Here is a 15,875-nt window from a genome sequence, read left to right on the forward strand (position 1 = left end):
CCGCAGCGGCACCGTTTCTCACTCCGCTTCTGGGGACATTCTGGGCCTCCCGCTCGGCCTTCGCTCCTGAGGCTGGCCCCCGCTCTGCTCTCTGCACAGCCAAGCGGGTAACCGTTGGTTAGCCGGAGCGAGGAGTGCCCGAACAAAACCAGCAGATTGTGTTTGTCTGCTCTGACCAGGCGAGTTGTTCATTAGCATTTCAGAGAAGTGCTGAAATGACACCGCCAAAGGGTGTCAAGCCCATCCGTGTCGTTGGCAGGGGGAGGCTTGCAGAGGTCCGGTCATCAGCGGTATGTCTAGTTCCCACCTGCAGAGGAAATTTAAAGCTGTTAGGGAGGGACAGATGACGGGGGTGGGGAGATAGAGTACACGCTCTACCCGATTGCACCCAGGCTGGCCCAGCTCCAGCTGCCCCCCCATCCCGTCTGCATGGCAGGCTGTAGAACCATCATCGTGAGAGCTCCCTGCCCGAGCTGTGTGTGAACTTGTGCCACATCCACAGGGCACACTGCAGAAGTTCGTGGACGACCTCTTCGAGACCATCTTCAGCACGGCACACCGCGGCTCCGCCCTGCCCTTGGCCATCAAGTACATGTTTGACTTTCTGGACGAGCAGGCTGATAAGCATGGCATTCATGACCCACATGTCCGTCACACCTGGAAAAGCAACTGGTGAGTGAAGGAAGAGCAGGGGGCAAGACAGGAAGGTCTGCCAAGTTCATGGTCTGGCGTGGCACTAGGGCCCAGCCAGGGACACCTGCAACCAGCCAGAACCTCACATAAAACCCACCTGCCTGCTGCCAACTAAGTCAGCACTTAGCAATCTCAGGCAGAGCTGTTCTCAGGGGCACATCCCCACCTGCCGAATTTGCTCCTCTCTGACAGTGAGTTTTCCTACTTACCAACCTCTGTGAATGTCAGTGGTCTGCAGACATCTCCTGGTCTAGCTGTGGGGAGCTGGTGTTTTCAAAACATCCCTACATGCCCTTCTAGCACGTTATAGGTAGATGACCTGAAATAGTGTCTGAACTGTGTGTTTCAAATCAGGCCTCCTGCTGGGGTAGGGCCACCACAGGACGTCACAATGTCCTTGGGGTGGGGGCACAGCCTCCCTCTGAGCCAGTTCTCCTGGGCACTCGGGTCCTCAGTTCCTAGAGAACTTCAGTCCCCATGAAGGAAAGCCAGGCAGTGGACAGCAGTCCCAGGCTCAGGGTCTTTCACCAAAGGACACCCGCCGAACCCTCAGTGTTGCTGCCCCAGCAAAGCAGCAGTGAGCCCAGGACTGACGGGATCTGCATATTGACTGACTGGAAAGAGACTGTCTCTCTATTCCTGGCCAAAGCTGTAACTCACCCACTCCCCACCATCTTCCTCCATTCTCTTCTCCCACCTTCCCCTTTTAAACAAACCTCCTGCTCATTTAGCCGAGTGGCTGCAATCAACCAGAGATTAGTGCCACTGCTAATGTTAATAATATGCTAATATTTCATTAGGCAGGAGACTCCGTGTGGTGCCCTGGCTTCCTGGTTTCATTTGCCTGTCAGCACAACTGGCTTAAGAAGGGCAAGTGTTGTGGGGAGACCATTACGCAGCAGAGATGGACTCTCAAGGTCCCTCCTCCCAGTGGGACTTCTGGAATCAGGGAGACGTGGACTGGAGGCTGGGGAGCTGAGAGTATTTCATCCAGGGCTCTGAGCCGGGTTGCCACAGTTTTTCCGGGCAGCTGCTGTGACCCCAACTTTCTTCCCAGTGTCACAACTCCCCTTTTATGTCCTATCTGAATTTCCCGGGATGAAACAGGTGCACTTAACAGTGTTGGAACTCAGTGCTGCCTGCCCACGTCCCACGATGCCCACTCTGTAGGAATTTAAATGCTCATTGATGGATCGGCCGTTTCAAGGGTGAGGTCTGACTTATTTATAGCATTTGCTGCGCGCATACACTGACTGCTGGAGATACCACACCTGTAGAAATATTGTGCCCTCTGTATGGAAATGATGTAATTCAAAGAGTTTAAGTTCTAAGAGGCAAGCCAAACCCATAGGAACATTATAATACTACCGACAGAGAGAACAGCAACCAAAGCAACGATAAAACATCAGGGAAGTGGCAGGAGGAGAAGAGGTAGGAGCAGAGGGAAGGAAATAGAGATCCCTCGCTTGGTGCCACCCGGCTTCCTCAGCTGCATCTTGGTGGCCGGGTGGAAGCCACAGAATCAGAGAGCCGGCTGAGGACAGCCCAGAGGGCAGGCTGGCAGGTTTCTCCCAATGCCCGGGGACCCCTACGAGCAACAGAGAGGACTGACAGTTACTAGACTACCATGCTGTATCTTGCTCTTTGTCCATTCAGCTCAGTCCCCTACCCGCAGCACCTCCCTCCCTCCACACCTTCCTCCAAGCCTCATCCAGCTAAGGAGCAGTATGCACCTTTAAAGCTCAAACTGTCGAGTGCCATTCCCTCTGGGAAGACTCTGCAGACACCTCCTTGTGTCCCATGATGGACCCACACGTCCGTCCTTAGGTTCTAGCATGGACAGTTCTCAGTGTGCACACTTGATTGCATGTCTGCCTTCCCCGGAGCCCCCCAGAGAGCAGAGGGTCTGTCTTAGTCACACTGTATCCCCTGTTGCTTGCACAGTTCCTGGTAGACAGTAGGTGCCAACTGTAAGAAAGAGGGAGGAGAAGGAGAGGGCACGGTAGGGCAGATGCGGGGCGTCAAGCTGGGTTTTCTAAACCAGCCAGCTTGGCGATGCCGAGTCAGCTCCTCTTAAACGGCCCCACTCCAGTGCCTTCACTCGGTGGGGATAAGCCGATGGGCCCAGGCAGGGAAGAGGGCTGTGACGTCTTCCTAGTCCTACAGTGGGTGGCAGAGAATGCAACACAAAACCCACATTCCGGGCCATTCTTTAAGGTTTGCCAAGTGGAGATGCCTTGTATCTGGCATAGGAGTCAGACAGTGGAACAGAGAGTCAGAAATTCCACTTCCCAGAACCCGTCGTAGCTCCTCCGAGCCCAGAGCCTGCGCTCGGAGGAGGCGAGACTGAGCCGCGCAGTCCCGGCTGGTGACACGCCCCCTCCAGTGCATGTGTGCAGTGATCTCTGGACGGGCTATTGGGCCTTGGCGATCCTCAGTTTCCTGGAAGGTTAATTGGCGGCATAGACACGGCCTTTAGGAACTGTTGGTGCCCAGCATCTTCTCTTTCTCCAGAGAGCTCTCCAGGCCAGCTTACAGCCCCCCGCCCCGCCATCTTTCCTGACCGTCTGCCTCTTCCCTCCACAGTCTGCCCCTGCGGTTCTGGGTCAACATGATCAAGAACCCCCAGTTTGTGTTCGACATCCACAAGAACAGCATCACGGACGCCTGCCTCTCCGTGGTGGCCCAGACCTTCATGGACTCCTGCTCCACGTCGGAGCACCGGCTGGGCAAGGACTCACCCTCCAACAAGCTGCTCTATGCCAAGGACATCCCCAGCTACAAGAACTGGGTGGAGAGGTGAGTGGGGGGCCAGGGCTCCTCCTCCACGGTGGGTGGGGCTTACAGACGGGGCGTTCACGGAGCCTTATCCGCCTGTTGCAGCACCCGCACCCCAGGCACCCGGTATGGTCAGCTGAACGGGAACTGGGACACTTGGCTAGACGCGGCCACCAGGCTCTGCTTCCCGCTCGCAAAGCCCAGATCTTAGTGGCCGAAATACTTTCTAGGCCCAGGAAGGAGATACAGTCCCCGGCTCTAATCCCTACCAAAAATAAATAATAAAAAAAGACTTCAAGGGACTGAATAACATCTTGTCACTGAACAAGGCCGGAGGCCTCTCCCCATCTGCCCCTGTCCATCTGGCAGTTCTCCCAGGGCTCTGCGGGCATGTCATTGTCACTCGGAACAGTACCTCACTGTCCCAGTCCCTGGACTCACACACCTTGAACTCTTGATGCCCTTGGCCTTGCAGTCCCTGGTCTAACCACAGTCCCATGTGGTGCACCTGAGACTAGAGGCCATCTGCAGGCTGTGGAGCTGGGTCACTTTGGCATGAAGCTAACTCTCGATAAAGAACATTGTTGGTTTGTCCTGCATCAGCCCTGTATGCCAAGCACCCAAGCTAAGCAAACGGATGAGGCTTTATTCGTTTATTCATGGTGGTAGCCCTGGTATATGAGAGGTCAGGACTTACAACCTCGTTTTCTGCCCGTGAAGGTGAAGAAATACACATACAGAATGGCCAAGATGACTTCCATGGCCCTGATCCAAGTGATCCCCTACTCCACTGACTCCCAAACCTCTTTTCTACTACTTACAATACTTTTAGACAGTGCGCCTCTGCCACCCCGTACGGTGTCTCTGTGTGAATCAAGGAAGGTGCCCTTCTGCTGGGGAATGTGGCCCCACGCCAGGGTGCATGGTTTGTTGAATACTTTTGCGCAGTGAACAGCCCACACAGCTCTACATGACAGTCCTGATTTTAGAGTACCTTTCTCTTTTTTCCAAGTAGCTTAAAGATAGAAAACCTGGGTGGAAGCTCAGGTTCGGTGCCTTTTTGAAGAAGAGTAAAAGAGATCAGAAATTGTTCCTGACTTGGTGACCAAAGGAAGAGAAAATGAACTGTATCTCTTTACCCCTGGCAGAGAGACATCTTTATACTTGTACCTTGCCTTCCCCGTGCAGAGGAAATGACTAGGAGGGCTGGGGTCCTGGTCACCTCAGTCACACAGTTCTCCTAAAGCGGTTGACTTTTCTTTCTTCCCTCTCCCTCTCCTCTTCCATATCCCCCCTGCCCGTTCCTGCTCTTGCATGTGGGTGGCTGTGCAGCCTGGCTGTCAGAGAGAGAGCTAACTCTTTTGTTGCTGTATCTGATTGTGTCTGAGTCGCTGAGAAAGGTTCTTACCTTCCTCTGTGTAGGCCATGGCTCATTCTTCTGCCAGTGGAAGTGCCAGGAGGAGGCCCTCCTGTGTGGTCAGCTGGCTCTTTGGCAAAGAGAGAGAGAAGGAGGCAGCATCAGGATTCTTGGTTATCTGGGTACCGATGCAAGGTCTCCATGGTAGGCCCTCGGGCAGGGAGGCAGGGATCCGGGGGTGTGAAGGGCTGGAGCATTTATGAAACACCTGCAGAGAGGACACTGCCCGGAACACAACCACTTAGCTGGAGATCAGGATAATGCATGCACCAGGCTAATGGGCTCCCTTTCACTTGGTGCTAAATGAGGTTTGTGCCATGCAGCTGCTACAGGTCACGAGTAACCCCAGTCCATTTGGTTATTTTTAGGTGTGCTCTGATGGTTTCCACTTCTTACCTGCCAGTCCCTTAGCAACCAGTGGTACTCTCAGAAAAGTCATTTTCCTCTTGCGTGAGGTCCCAAACCCCTTCTCCTCTCATTCTGGGATGAGGGTACTAAGATGGAGGGGCGGGGGAACCATCATGATGGGTCTGGGGAGCAGGCCTGGAGTGCTTCTCACTTGGTGATGATGGATCCATTTTCAGTGACCCAGAGCTTGTCTGGGTCGCTGAAAGGGGAAGGGAAGTCCAGAGAGTGGAGCTCTCTCAGGACCCACAGCAAGCCTGGTCTCCCACCACTCCCAGTTGAGAAGTACAATGGTTGCACCCCCTCCTTTTGTGGCCAGGGCCTGGGCATCTCCAAATTCACTGCCTGGGTGCCATGAGCACGCAACCAGCCTGCACAGGACTCAGGCTTAGTAACCCCCTGCACCCTGCACACTTTTGCAGAGGCCCTCTGTCCCATCACAGCTGAGAGACAGGGTTTACCCCAACTGGCCCTATCACGAGGTGGAAAGCACATGGATTCAGGGGGCCGCATAACTCTAGTTACTGACTTGTATCTCCTAGAAGTTTATCTACCCAGCCTCTGTCCCCTTCTTCCATCCCTTTTCTGCCTCCAAATGGCTTGCGAATGGTTGGTGGCCTCTCTGCAGACTTCCAGTCTCCGCCGCCTCCATTCCAGGATCAGTGCTTTTGCCTGTGGCCACATCTAGAGAGGAGAAGAAGCCTTGGTTCCCCGGCAGCGGGCCAGGGCTACGCTGCTCTGACAGAGCAGCACTCAGCCGTGTCGTCCCCGAGAACTGGTGTGCCATGATGAGTTGTAATTTCTATTTCATTACCGATAGCAGTAAAATGTTCGTGTTCGGTAGTGATTTTCTTTTGTTTTAAATCAGAAGAGCCTCCAGGTTGTCCCCGTGGCCACATTAGCCTCACTCGATTGCAGCCACGGGCTTTCCACGGAGGACGAGTGCAGCGGAGTCGCAGTTGGCCCACGGGGGCTCGGGCAAGGGGCGTGTCGCACATATGAATGCCATCAATCACATGTGTCACCACATGAGAAAGGTTAAGAATTTTAAATATTTAAATATACCTCCTAAGGAAACCATCTATTCTGAACATGAAGCTGGGACAGTGCAACCTGGGAGCAATACTGGAGGTGAAGTGTAGATGTTTCATTAACTCGTTCATTAAACCCTGGGCCAAACACGTGTGGTGTCTGTCATGGGTGCACTGGGGGCTCGGGATGGATTAGACTTGATCCTTCCCTGTGGCTCTCATAGTGCAGGACACACAGACAGGCACGGGGCGACCCCACGAGCCATCACGGTGGGGTGCTCAGGGACTGAGAGCTGGGGATGACTCACCAAGGGAGAGACCTTTGGGCAGGGCCCTGAAAAGCAAGTGTCTGGAGACCTCAGAGCCTCGGGCTCCAATGTTTTTCACATTTGCTCTTCGTCTTGAGGTGTGTTTGAAAGGGTGAGAACACTTTGTTCTTCTTTAAGAGTTCAGGGCTTGGAGAACACTTCTTAATGCTAAAAGTAGGGATGAGACACCGACCACCACACACAGGGCCCATCCCATAGCAGCCCACAGGTGTGAAACACCGCAGACTGGTCAACAGTGGAGAACCCAGCCCACTGGGGCCCTTCCCGCCAGAGCAGCTCCCCCAGGACTGATGTTGGGCCACGGGGTGCAGGCATCCACTCCGTCTGAGCAAATGCAGCAAAAACAGTTGGGTAAGGCCAGTGATGGGGCCTAGACCTCCTCAGCAGGCTGGGCTTTGGCCAGCCTGCCAGGCCCTGGCCAGGTCAAGGGGCATCCTGGGGACTTTCAGGAAACCCATCTCTTCTGAAGAAGGATTCTCCTACAGGCAGAAATGCTATAGGAGCAAGTTCAAGTACAAGGGCTCAAGTACAAGCTGACCTTTCCCTTCCTCACTGCACACCCAGCTGATAGTAACAGTTGCTTGAAGTTCATTAATAGGGAATAATTGTATTCTTTGCAATCAATAAGGCTTCTCAGTGGTGGAGCCCAGCACAGCAAGGGCTGAGGAGGAAGCAACCGGCACTCAGTGGAGAGATGCTAGGGCAGGGTCATTATCAGGTTTAAGGGGTGGAGGGAAGGAGGGAGAGGTCAAGGCAGGGGTGGCAAAACTCTGCAGTCAGGACGGGTCCACCTAGCACCACAGGGCCGGGATGAGAACAGGACAGAAGGTCCTCAAATGCCACAGTCATCCAGGGCATTGTACTCGGTCAGCACAGTGGATTTTGAACTTGCTGAAATGAAGACATGCAGTTGATCCACTCATGGACTAGTCTGTGGCTACAGATGAGCACTGGTCCAATCCAGCGCCTCCACACATTAGCAACAGAGGTGACGTGGGGGCTGCTCATTGTGGACCCGACCTCACAGTTAGGGAGACTGTGCAAAGCAGAGCCAGGAAGTGCTGTCACGCACAAAGATCCGAACCCCTGTCCTCTCCCCCCTCTACCGAACCCTGCCCCGCCCCCACCTTGCTCTTTCTCACACAGACACGCTGTCTAAATATTCTCTTTGAAGAAATGGACTGGGCTTTTAGTGAGCCGTGGCAAAGGGACAGAGTGTGGGCATCCACTGTCTCCATGGAGACGTGGTCCATAACCTGGGCTCTCACATTCCCCAGGGACCAGAAAGGCAGCAATGGGAGGGACTCCTGGTGTTTGCCAAAAGCCTGACAGAACTATCCATTTACCTGTGAAAGGTTCACAGGCAGGTATCGGACAGGGCAGGAGCCTTTGCTTCTGGTGACAGTCACGTCCTAACCGAGGGACCTGGGTCTTCATCCTGGTCAGTTGCTCTGACTGCCCAGGGTGACAGAGTGTAACTGCCTTGGGGGGGGGGGTCTCTGGGCCCGGCCGTGTTAGCAGAGCCACGTCTGGCTGCCAGCAGTGAGATGGAAGTGGGAGGCCTTCGTTCATGTTTTTTACCAACACAACCTGAGATCATAACCCTTTGCCTGACCAACATATTCTGCCCAGTGGGCATGGCATCGTGAGGGGACAATGACACAAATCTCCTCGGGAGTGACCAGGTTCAGAGTGACCACAGAAATCCCCAGGTCTCCGCTATAAAATGGAACATTGGCATTTATTGTATTCCGGAAATAGTGGCAATGAATCGGGTCTCTGGCTGGAAGTTTATACCTGGAGTCTCATTCAGTTTCCTGAGGAACCTGAGGATGTTTGTGGGGGTGGGAGACAGGCCTGGAAGAGCGGGTTCTTCTGGGACCGGGCCAAGGAAGCAGAATGAAATGGGGCAAGGAACAGAGGCCCGGGACCTGTGAAGATGAGGCGAGACCAAGGGACAGAGGACCCCACACCGAAAGGAGGGTGTGCAGGATGGAAGTCCAAATGAGACTCTGCAGGACCGCCCCTCCCGAGTCCCCAGGCTCCTCTGAGAAAAGCCATTTCATCAAGCTCTTGTCCTTGTGCCTGTCTCGACAGCATGTCAGGGGCCGAGACCTCCCGCCAAAATGCAATCAGCTCGACAACGCAGTTGGCGATCGTGTCTGTGCGGCGGGTTCCTGAGGGACAGGAGTGTCTCTCCGACCGGCCCCTCCTTGCCAGAGGGCACAGATTTCATCTCCCTCCCGCTGCCTTCCTCATTTCCAAACAAAGCCACAGGACTGCAGTCACAGCGGGGCAGTGACTCCAAGCAGGGTGGCCACCCTGCCCTCGCCTGCCCAGGAACACTGTGGCAGCCACCTGAACTGTCATTCCATTGCAGCCCTTTGAGCATGATGGCTGGAGTAGCACCTGAGTGCCACCAGTGCCAGCCTGTCACCCAGCTCCTGGGCACCAATGGGGAGCGGTAGAGGTGGGGGGACCAGCACTGACGGACTCGTGGTCAGAGCAGTGAGGGGTGCAGAAGGGCCATGGGGCTGGAGTCCTGGGCGAGACTGTAGCGGAGCCTCTGAAAATGCCCCTACACCTATCTGATCAAGCTCTGCATTCAGGGAACTCCCAGGGCCTGTCACTGTCACCTGCACTTACACAGGTGAGAGTGTAAAACTTCATGCCCCAGATGCCTCATTCTAGTCCCCACCTGGGGTTTCGGGCTTGCTTTCCCCAGTAATGAAGGTCCCTCAGGGCCACCTGGGTGCGTTTCCCCACTGTCCCAACGCCCCCTGCCTTTGCAGGTGCTTGGTCCCTGTTCTGTGGCTCCCATCCAGAAACACCCGGAGAGGGTAGGTGTGGCTGTCTGCAGGGCCCCTGGGCCCTTCGGTTCCTCATTAGGAAACTGCATGGCTCCCCTCTGGCAGGAGAGCTGGGGTTTGCTGCATAAAATGTCAAATTGCAGAAATTAAAAATGTAAATGCTGGCATCTAATTAACCAGTTGACAGCACTGCACAGCTGCAAGTGACAGTGACTGATTGCCTTCTGCCTGCCTCTCTCCCTGAGAAGCCCTCAGCTCCTCCTGCTCAACCCCAGGGAGGGGAAGACGTCAAGACAGCCACTGCCTGGAAGAGCCTTTGGGGCCTGTGGAGGGGACCTCTTATGTCCAAGGGAAGGGGTGTTAGAGGGTCACAAGAGACCAACTGGACCTAGCTGGGAGCAAAACTACTGCAGGAAACACCTCCTCTTTGCTCCTGGTCCCACCCCAGGCCACCCTCTGACAGTGCCTGGTCCACTCCCCAGACTCCTCCCCTCTGTGCCTCCTGCACCCAGAGTGGCTGAGGGCAGACCCAGCGGCCCAGACAGGAGCATGCTCACTGTGGTCCCCAAGGGTCACACACGGGCATCCGCCGGCCCCAGACACAGTGCCCATGGTGTCCCCGTCTACGCTCCTCCACGTGCACAGCTGCAGCTGCTTTCTTCCCCATCCCCACCCCGGCAGGTATTATTCAGACATCGGGAAGATGCCGGCCATCAGCGACCAGGACATGAATGCATACCTGGCCGAGCAGTCCCGGATGCACATGAATGAGTTCAACACCATGAGCGCGCTCTCGGAGATCTTCTCCTACGTGGGCAAGTACAGTGAGGAGGTGAGCCCTGCCCTGCTGCTGGGGCCAAGAACACCGCCCTCAGACCCCTCCTAACTCTGCTGGGCAAACAGCCTCCTGGGACTTGGGGCTGGGCTGCAAAGGCTCAGAGTGGAAACGTTCCAGTCCATACACTCTGCATTCATCTCTGCGCTTGTCAGATACATAGATCAAGTAGCTGCTTCTTTTTCACTTTTCTCCCATTTCTTCCTTGCTATTTCCTCTCATTTTTTACATTTCTCTCTTTGATCTAATTTTTTAAATAAGCAATCCCCCTCCCCCATGGGCAAGCCACAAAGGATGGGATGGGATGGGATGAGGTGGAATGAGGATGGGATGAGGTGGGATGAGGATGGGATAAGATAAGGATGGGATGGGATGGGATGGGATGGGATGGGATGGGATGGGATGGGATGGGATGGGATGGGATGGGATGAGGATGGGATGGGATGAGGATGGGATGAGGATGGGATGAGGATGGGATGAGGATGGGATGGGATGGGATGGGATGGGATGGGATGGGATGGGATGGGATGGGATGAGGATGGGATGGGATGGGATGAGATGAGGATGGGATGGGATGGGATGGGATGGGATGGGATGGGATGGGATGGGATGGGATGGGATGGGATGGGATGGGATGGGATGGGATGGGATGGGATGGAAGAGAACAGAGTAGACACAGAGCACTTGCTGTGTTCCCTCTTGGAAACCTCACCTGAGCTCACTGCCTTCTTTCTGGTCAGCACAGAGGTGCTGATGGGAGTTTTCTTGGTCCTGCAGGCATAGATCAAGTAGGTGAAGGTCCAGGCTTTCTGTGTCTCAGCAGCAGCATAACCACCCTCTCTATGCCCTGGCCTCGCTCCCTCCTCCCAGCAGCCTTGCCACCAAGAGAGGTTGGGGAAGGAGCCCCTGGAGGGTGAAGGGCCTGGTGTCCCACATAGGGCCATAAACCTCAAGTGGAGGGGAAGCTGGTAAGGGGCACCTTAGGAGATGGACCCAGTACCAGCCTGCGGGCTAGTGCTGGCCCAGGACACAGTCTGTACCTGTCCGTGGCCACATGACAGAAGTAAGGACAATGTAGAGTATGCCAGTGTGTGAGTGCAACTGACCCATCTTGGAAAGAGCAGTTCCTTGGTCTACGAGAGCCCTCATCCATGGTTGGTGTTAAAATAGCCCATCCTTATGGAATGTTGGTACCAGTAACTGGTGATTTTTGGCGAGCTAAGAAGTTACCAAGTCTATTCTGGTCTCCCCAGTTAAAAATACATTAACTGGGCCAGGAAATCCACAACTCCTGGGAGCCTCCCCTCAAGCCCTCAGCCTTCTCCTTCTCTCCTTCCCCCAGCTGCCCCTTCCCCTTGGGCCGTGGCCCCAGTAAACTCACCCCTGTTGGCCGTGCTTCCTTCCCAGAGCAGACATTGTGGGAAGGGCATTCGCGTAGGTTACCTGACACTGTCCTCTCCCCTGGAGCAGCCCAGAGGAGGGCTGGTAGTTCCCATGTTGGACAGTTGAGGAAGTGGACAGCAAAGATGGGGTTCAGAGAGGTTACATGCCCCATCCCACATCACCCAGCGGGGGCCTGGGGGACCCTTACTCAGTCCCCCATCTCCTGAGTCTGAGTGGAGTTTGAACACATTCTTCTTCCTGTGCCACACACACTCCCTGTCATTGTCCCCCACCAACCCTCTGACCTCAGAAAAGGCTGTGGCAGACATTCTCCATGAGGCGTTAATGACCAGTACAGCTTAAGATACATTAAGCTTCCAGTAGTTTTTTCCACAAAGTGAAGCCAAATGAGTTAAGATTGTCCTTTATTGGAGGAGGGGGTAGAGTTTAATATCTACAAAGTCACATTCCCTTGAGACACAAGGGGATCAAACTGTCTGAGGTTTAACCTGCTGGCAACTGGAGCATCTTCTGCCTGCTGTCAGTTGCCTTGAGTGGGCAGTAAAATGTGCACGTTTATTCAGACAGGCTGATGCGTGTGCTAACATCCTGTGCTTGTGGACAAATGGTACCCACACATTGTACCCATGCCCCACACTCTCCATCTTTGTTTACCCAGCAACTTCATGTGTGAAACTCCACATGCACAAGTTTTGCCACACCTCCAGAGGGCATCCCCCTTCTGTGCAAACCCTCAGCACACAGGCATATACATACAAACTGGTAACCTCTCTGTTGTTGCCCTTTCAACAGATCCTCGGACCTCTGGACCACGATGACCAGTGTGGGAAGCAGAAACTGGCCTACAAACTAGAACAAGTCATAACCCTCATGAGCTTAGACAGCTGAGAACCGTCCTTCCAGGGCCCCCCTGGAGGGAGGGACACACCAAGCCGTGCCTCAGTCTAGATTATCATCTTTACCAAGTGCAAGTCCCGACTGGCGTCAGCAGCATCCCCTGAGCAACGCTCTCTCTCTCTCTCTCTCTCTCTCTCTCTGCATCTTTCTGCCTCTCCCCCCTTCCTAGGCCCCTTCTTTTTCAGTTGCTCAGCCAACACAACTGAACCAAGCCACCAGCCCTCAGCTAGTCCAGAATGGCCAGTCCCACAGTGAGGGACCTGACCAGAAGATTCCAAGGGGGCTTTCTGATTTAGCTGACCCCATGTGTCAGCAACAGGGCCCACAAATGATTGAGGAGACATGGATAGAGGATTTTTCTATGCTGCTACTTCACCCTCCACTTCTTGAGAGCCCCACATTGGTCCGAACCTTGGCCTAGAGAAGAGGCAGTGAGCTCAGTATTATCTTTGGTGGGAAGATATCACCTGGCTCTCCCATCTCACATTTCCATCTCCATGGGGTCAGTCAGTGCTATGATCACTTTGCAACTGTGAAAAGAAAGGCCACACCTCCTGCATATGACCAGAATTGGAGGCAGGGGATGAGTAGTTGGGAGGTGCTCTGTGAGCTGTCTCTCACTTGGTTTGGCAGCCAGCAGCCTCTTTGTCCCCTTCCAGTCTTCTTGAAGCTCTTCCAAGTGCCCGTAGGGACCTGCCTGCCAAGTCTTCTCCCCTACCTGTGCAAAGCCAGACAGGAGAAAGAACAGCAGTTACGTTCCACCACGGAGACAAGTCCTAACCTTCTAATCTGGCTCATAGCGGCAGATGGTGTAACAGTCAGGGGGAGAAGAAGAGAGTTCATCTTCTCTGGGGGCAGAATTTGTTGTTTTCCATTCACACTCCCAAGTGCAAGTGAATGACGACCATAGTCATCGCTGTACCACTGTCAGATCTTCTAGAGATTTAGGTGCTTCTAGATCCTCTGGGTGTCTAGAGAGGGCACCTCCATCCCCCTTGGTCATTGCCCACTGAGGGGCAACACAAAATGCAGAGTGCATCCAGGCATCCAGGAGGTTCTACATGCAACTGTCCCTGTGGCTCCATCTCCACCATCCTTCCTGAGAACTCTCCAGCAGGTTGGCGCCGACAGCCTGGCCTCTGTTCCCCCTGCGGAACCTGGTGCCATTGCGACACAGATGGTTTTGTCACTGGCCTGTCCAGACCTCCTGGGGAATTATTTCATTGACATCTCAGCTGTCTCTTCGGTCACTTTCCTCCCTCATCTCTTCGCAGTCATCATGGAAAGAAATGCACTCAAGCACAGCCTCATAGAGACAAACCGAAATGCCAGTCAGACTCAGCCCCGGCTTGTTATGTCTGGGAGGACCGGAAAGTCAAGTCGAAGGACGTGGCCAGAAATGGGAGGAGCATACAGCTGACCTCCACCCTGGCATCTGTCCTTTTGTCTGTCCTTCCATCTATGGAGCTAGCATTCTAGCCAGCCAGGTAGATGTATGCTCAGACATGGGGCCTGGGTGAGCAGGGGCTGCAGTGAGAGATGCTCTAATGAGGGTCATGGAAACCTGGAACATTGAGGGGGCCTGGGAGGCCATCTGGTCCAGTCTCTCACCATAAGCAAAGGTCTCTCCTGGCAGCCCTGGTGTCGAGTTGTACACCCTGGGAGGCAAGGAAGCGCATCATCTAAGGTGGGTGGGGCATGAGTCTTGCCCTCACACCCTCAGCATTGGGCATCGTTCCCTGCCATCCACTCAAAGGAGCCCCACATGGGAAGGGAAAGGAACCACATCATCTCCCACAGAGTCTGTGGAGCATCTTCTTTTAAGAATGCTCACCCCTTTGGATATGCTTGTGTGTGCATGTGTGTGACCTCATGTGCACACACTCATGCACGTGTGTGTGTGTGTGTGTGTGTGTGTGTGTGTGTGTGTGTGTCTGCCCTGGGAACTGGCAGAGAGCTCAGAAAGATTTCTTGTCCCGTGGAGGGGGATTTTGAAATGTTTCTTTCCCTCCTCTCCCCTTGTTCATCAGTTCATCCTGCAGCTCCAGGGCATTTCAACTCTTGCTTTCTACGCTGAGTGCTGGCAGGTGGAATGAGACGTCACCTGCCTGTAGGAAATCAGGGTGGTCACAGGCCGAGGGAGGCCTGGACTTGACTGGGGGTCAAGCAATGGTGATCCCAAAGCAGGGCATCACGTGGCATCAGGGAGGACATATGGTGGACAAAACTCAAGAAACCTAACCAACAAGACGAGGAGAATGGGAAAAGATGCATGACAAGGGGGAAACAAATAACCAAAGGTTTTGGCGAATGGAGTGCCAGGTGAAGAAGCATGGGATTTCTCCCCCTGATCATTTGGTTCTCTCCCAGGAAGCCAGGGGCCCTGGCAGGCCAGGAAGGAAGCATGTGGGAGGCGGGCTGAGGAAGCAGCCCGGCCACGACAATGTTTTTGCACATGTGAAGGGTTGGGGAAGAGAGAGACACAAACATATTTAACACAGATTTGCTGAATGAAGCTGTGTGTGCGTGTGTGAGTGTACGGTATGATTGCATATGTTTTGACTTTTAAGTTTTGCACAGATAGAGAAAAAAATGAACAAGCAGAAAAAAAAAGACTGTTTCATTGGTTCTGCTGAAGCTTTTATTTTTTACTGGATTATTATTATTGCTATTGTTCCTTTGTCGGTACTGAACTTTTTTTGTTGTAAGAGAAACTTGGAACACCTCAGAGAAACATAAAGGTCAGGAAGAAGGGGAGAGGAGATGAGACAAATTTCCTCGCTCTCCTCCTTTCTCCTGGGGAGGAGTTTGGGCAGATTGGACTTTAATTGGTGGGATGGGTTGTTGCTCGGGCTCTGTTTGCCCGCCGTCTCTGTGGCCTGCGTGGGGATGGAGAAGTAGGACAGAGTCACACAGAGCCACAACCCATCTGGCCCATAAAAGTTCTTTCCTTTTGCTGTTTGTTTGTTTTTCATTTCTTTCGTTTGATGCGCATGTGGTAGGTCTCAAAGTAAAGATGAGGCAGCATTGTCAGAAGGCTGTCCTTCCCCCAGATCTTCCCCAGACTCCCCTTGGAACCTCTGATCTCTTGTCAGGCCAAGAGCTGCCCAGGCGGCTTGGGGCCCGGCACGCACCAGATGGAGTCCCGGGGTGGGGGGGCCTCTCCAGGCTTTCCCCTCTGTCATGGTTCATTAGCAGGGTTGCAGTTCTGTTTAAGGTGGGATCTTTATAAGACTCCCCAAGTCCTGGGCAGAAAGCAGGGGAGAAAAGGCCACC

At 54.0% G+C, this 15,875-nt stretch overlaps 1 protein-coding gene across 3 annotated transcripts in view; it reads left to right on the forward strand.

Moving 5' to 3' along the window:
* Positions 1 to 15,554, forward strand: part of PLXNA4 (plexin A4) — a 440,676-nt gene extending 425,122 nt beyond the window's left edge. For all 3 annotated transcript variants that reach the window (XM_053657100.1, XM_037165822.2, XM_053657101.1), the window contains exons 29-32: positions 503 to 672; positions 3,280 to 3,492; positions 10,145 to 10,295; positions 12,495 to 15,554. In XM_053657100.1, the coding sequence (XP_053513075.1) occupies positions 503 to 672; positions 3,280 to 3,492; positions 10,145 to 10,295; positions 12,495 to 12,590 (630 nt within the window). In that variant the 3' untranslated portion in view covers positions 12,591 to 15,554. The remainder of the gene's footprint in view (positions 1 to 502; positions 673 to 3,279; positions 3,493 to 10,144; positions 10,296 to 12,494) is intronic.
* The last annotated feature ends 321 nt before the right edge of the window (positions 15,555 to 15,875 follow it).

Source organism: Artibeus jamaicensis, unplaced genomic scaffold (assembly GCF_021234435.1).
Source record: "Artibeus jamaicensis isolate MK-2021 breed Jamaican fruit bat unplaced genomic scaffold, CSHL_Jam_final scaffold_3307, whole genome shotgun sequence".
Classification (NCBI taxonomy): domain Eukaryota; kingdom Metazoa; phylum Chordata; class Mammalia; order Chiroptera; family Phyllostomidae; genus Artibeus; species Artibeus jamaicensis.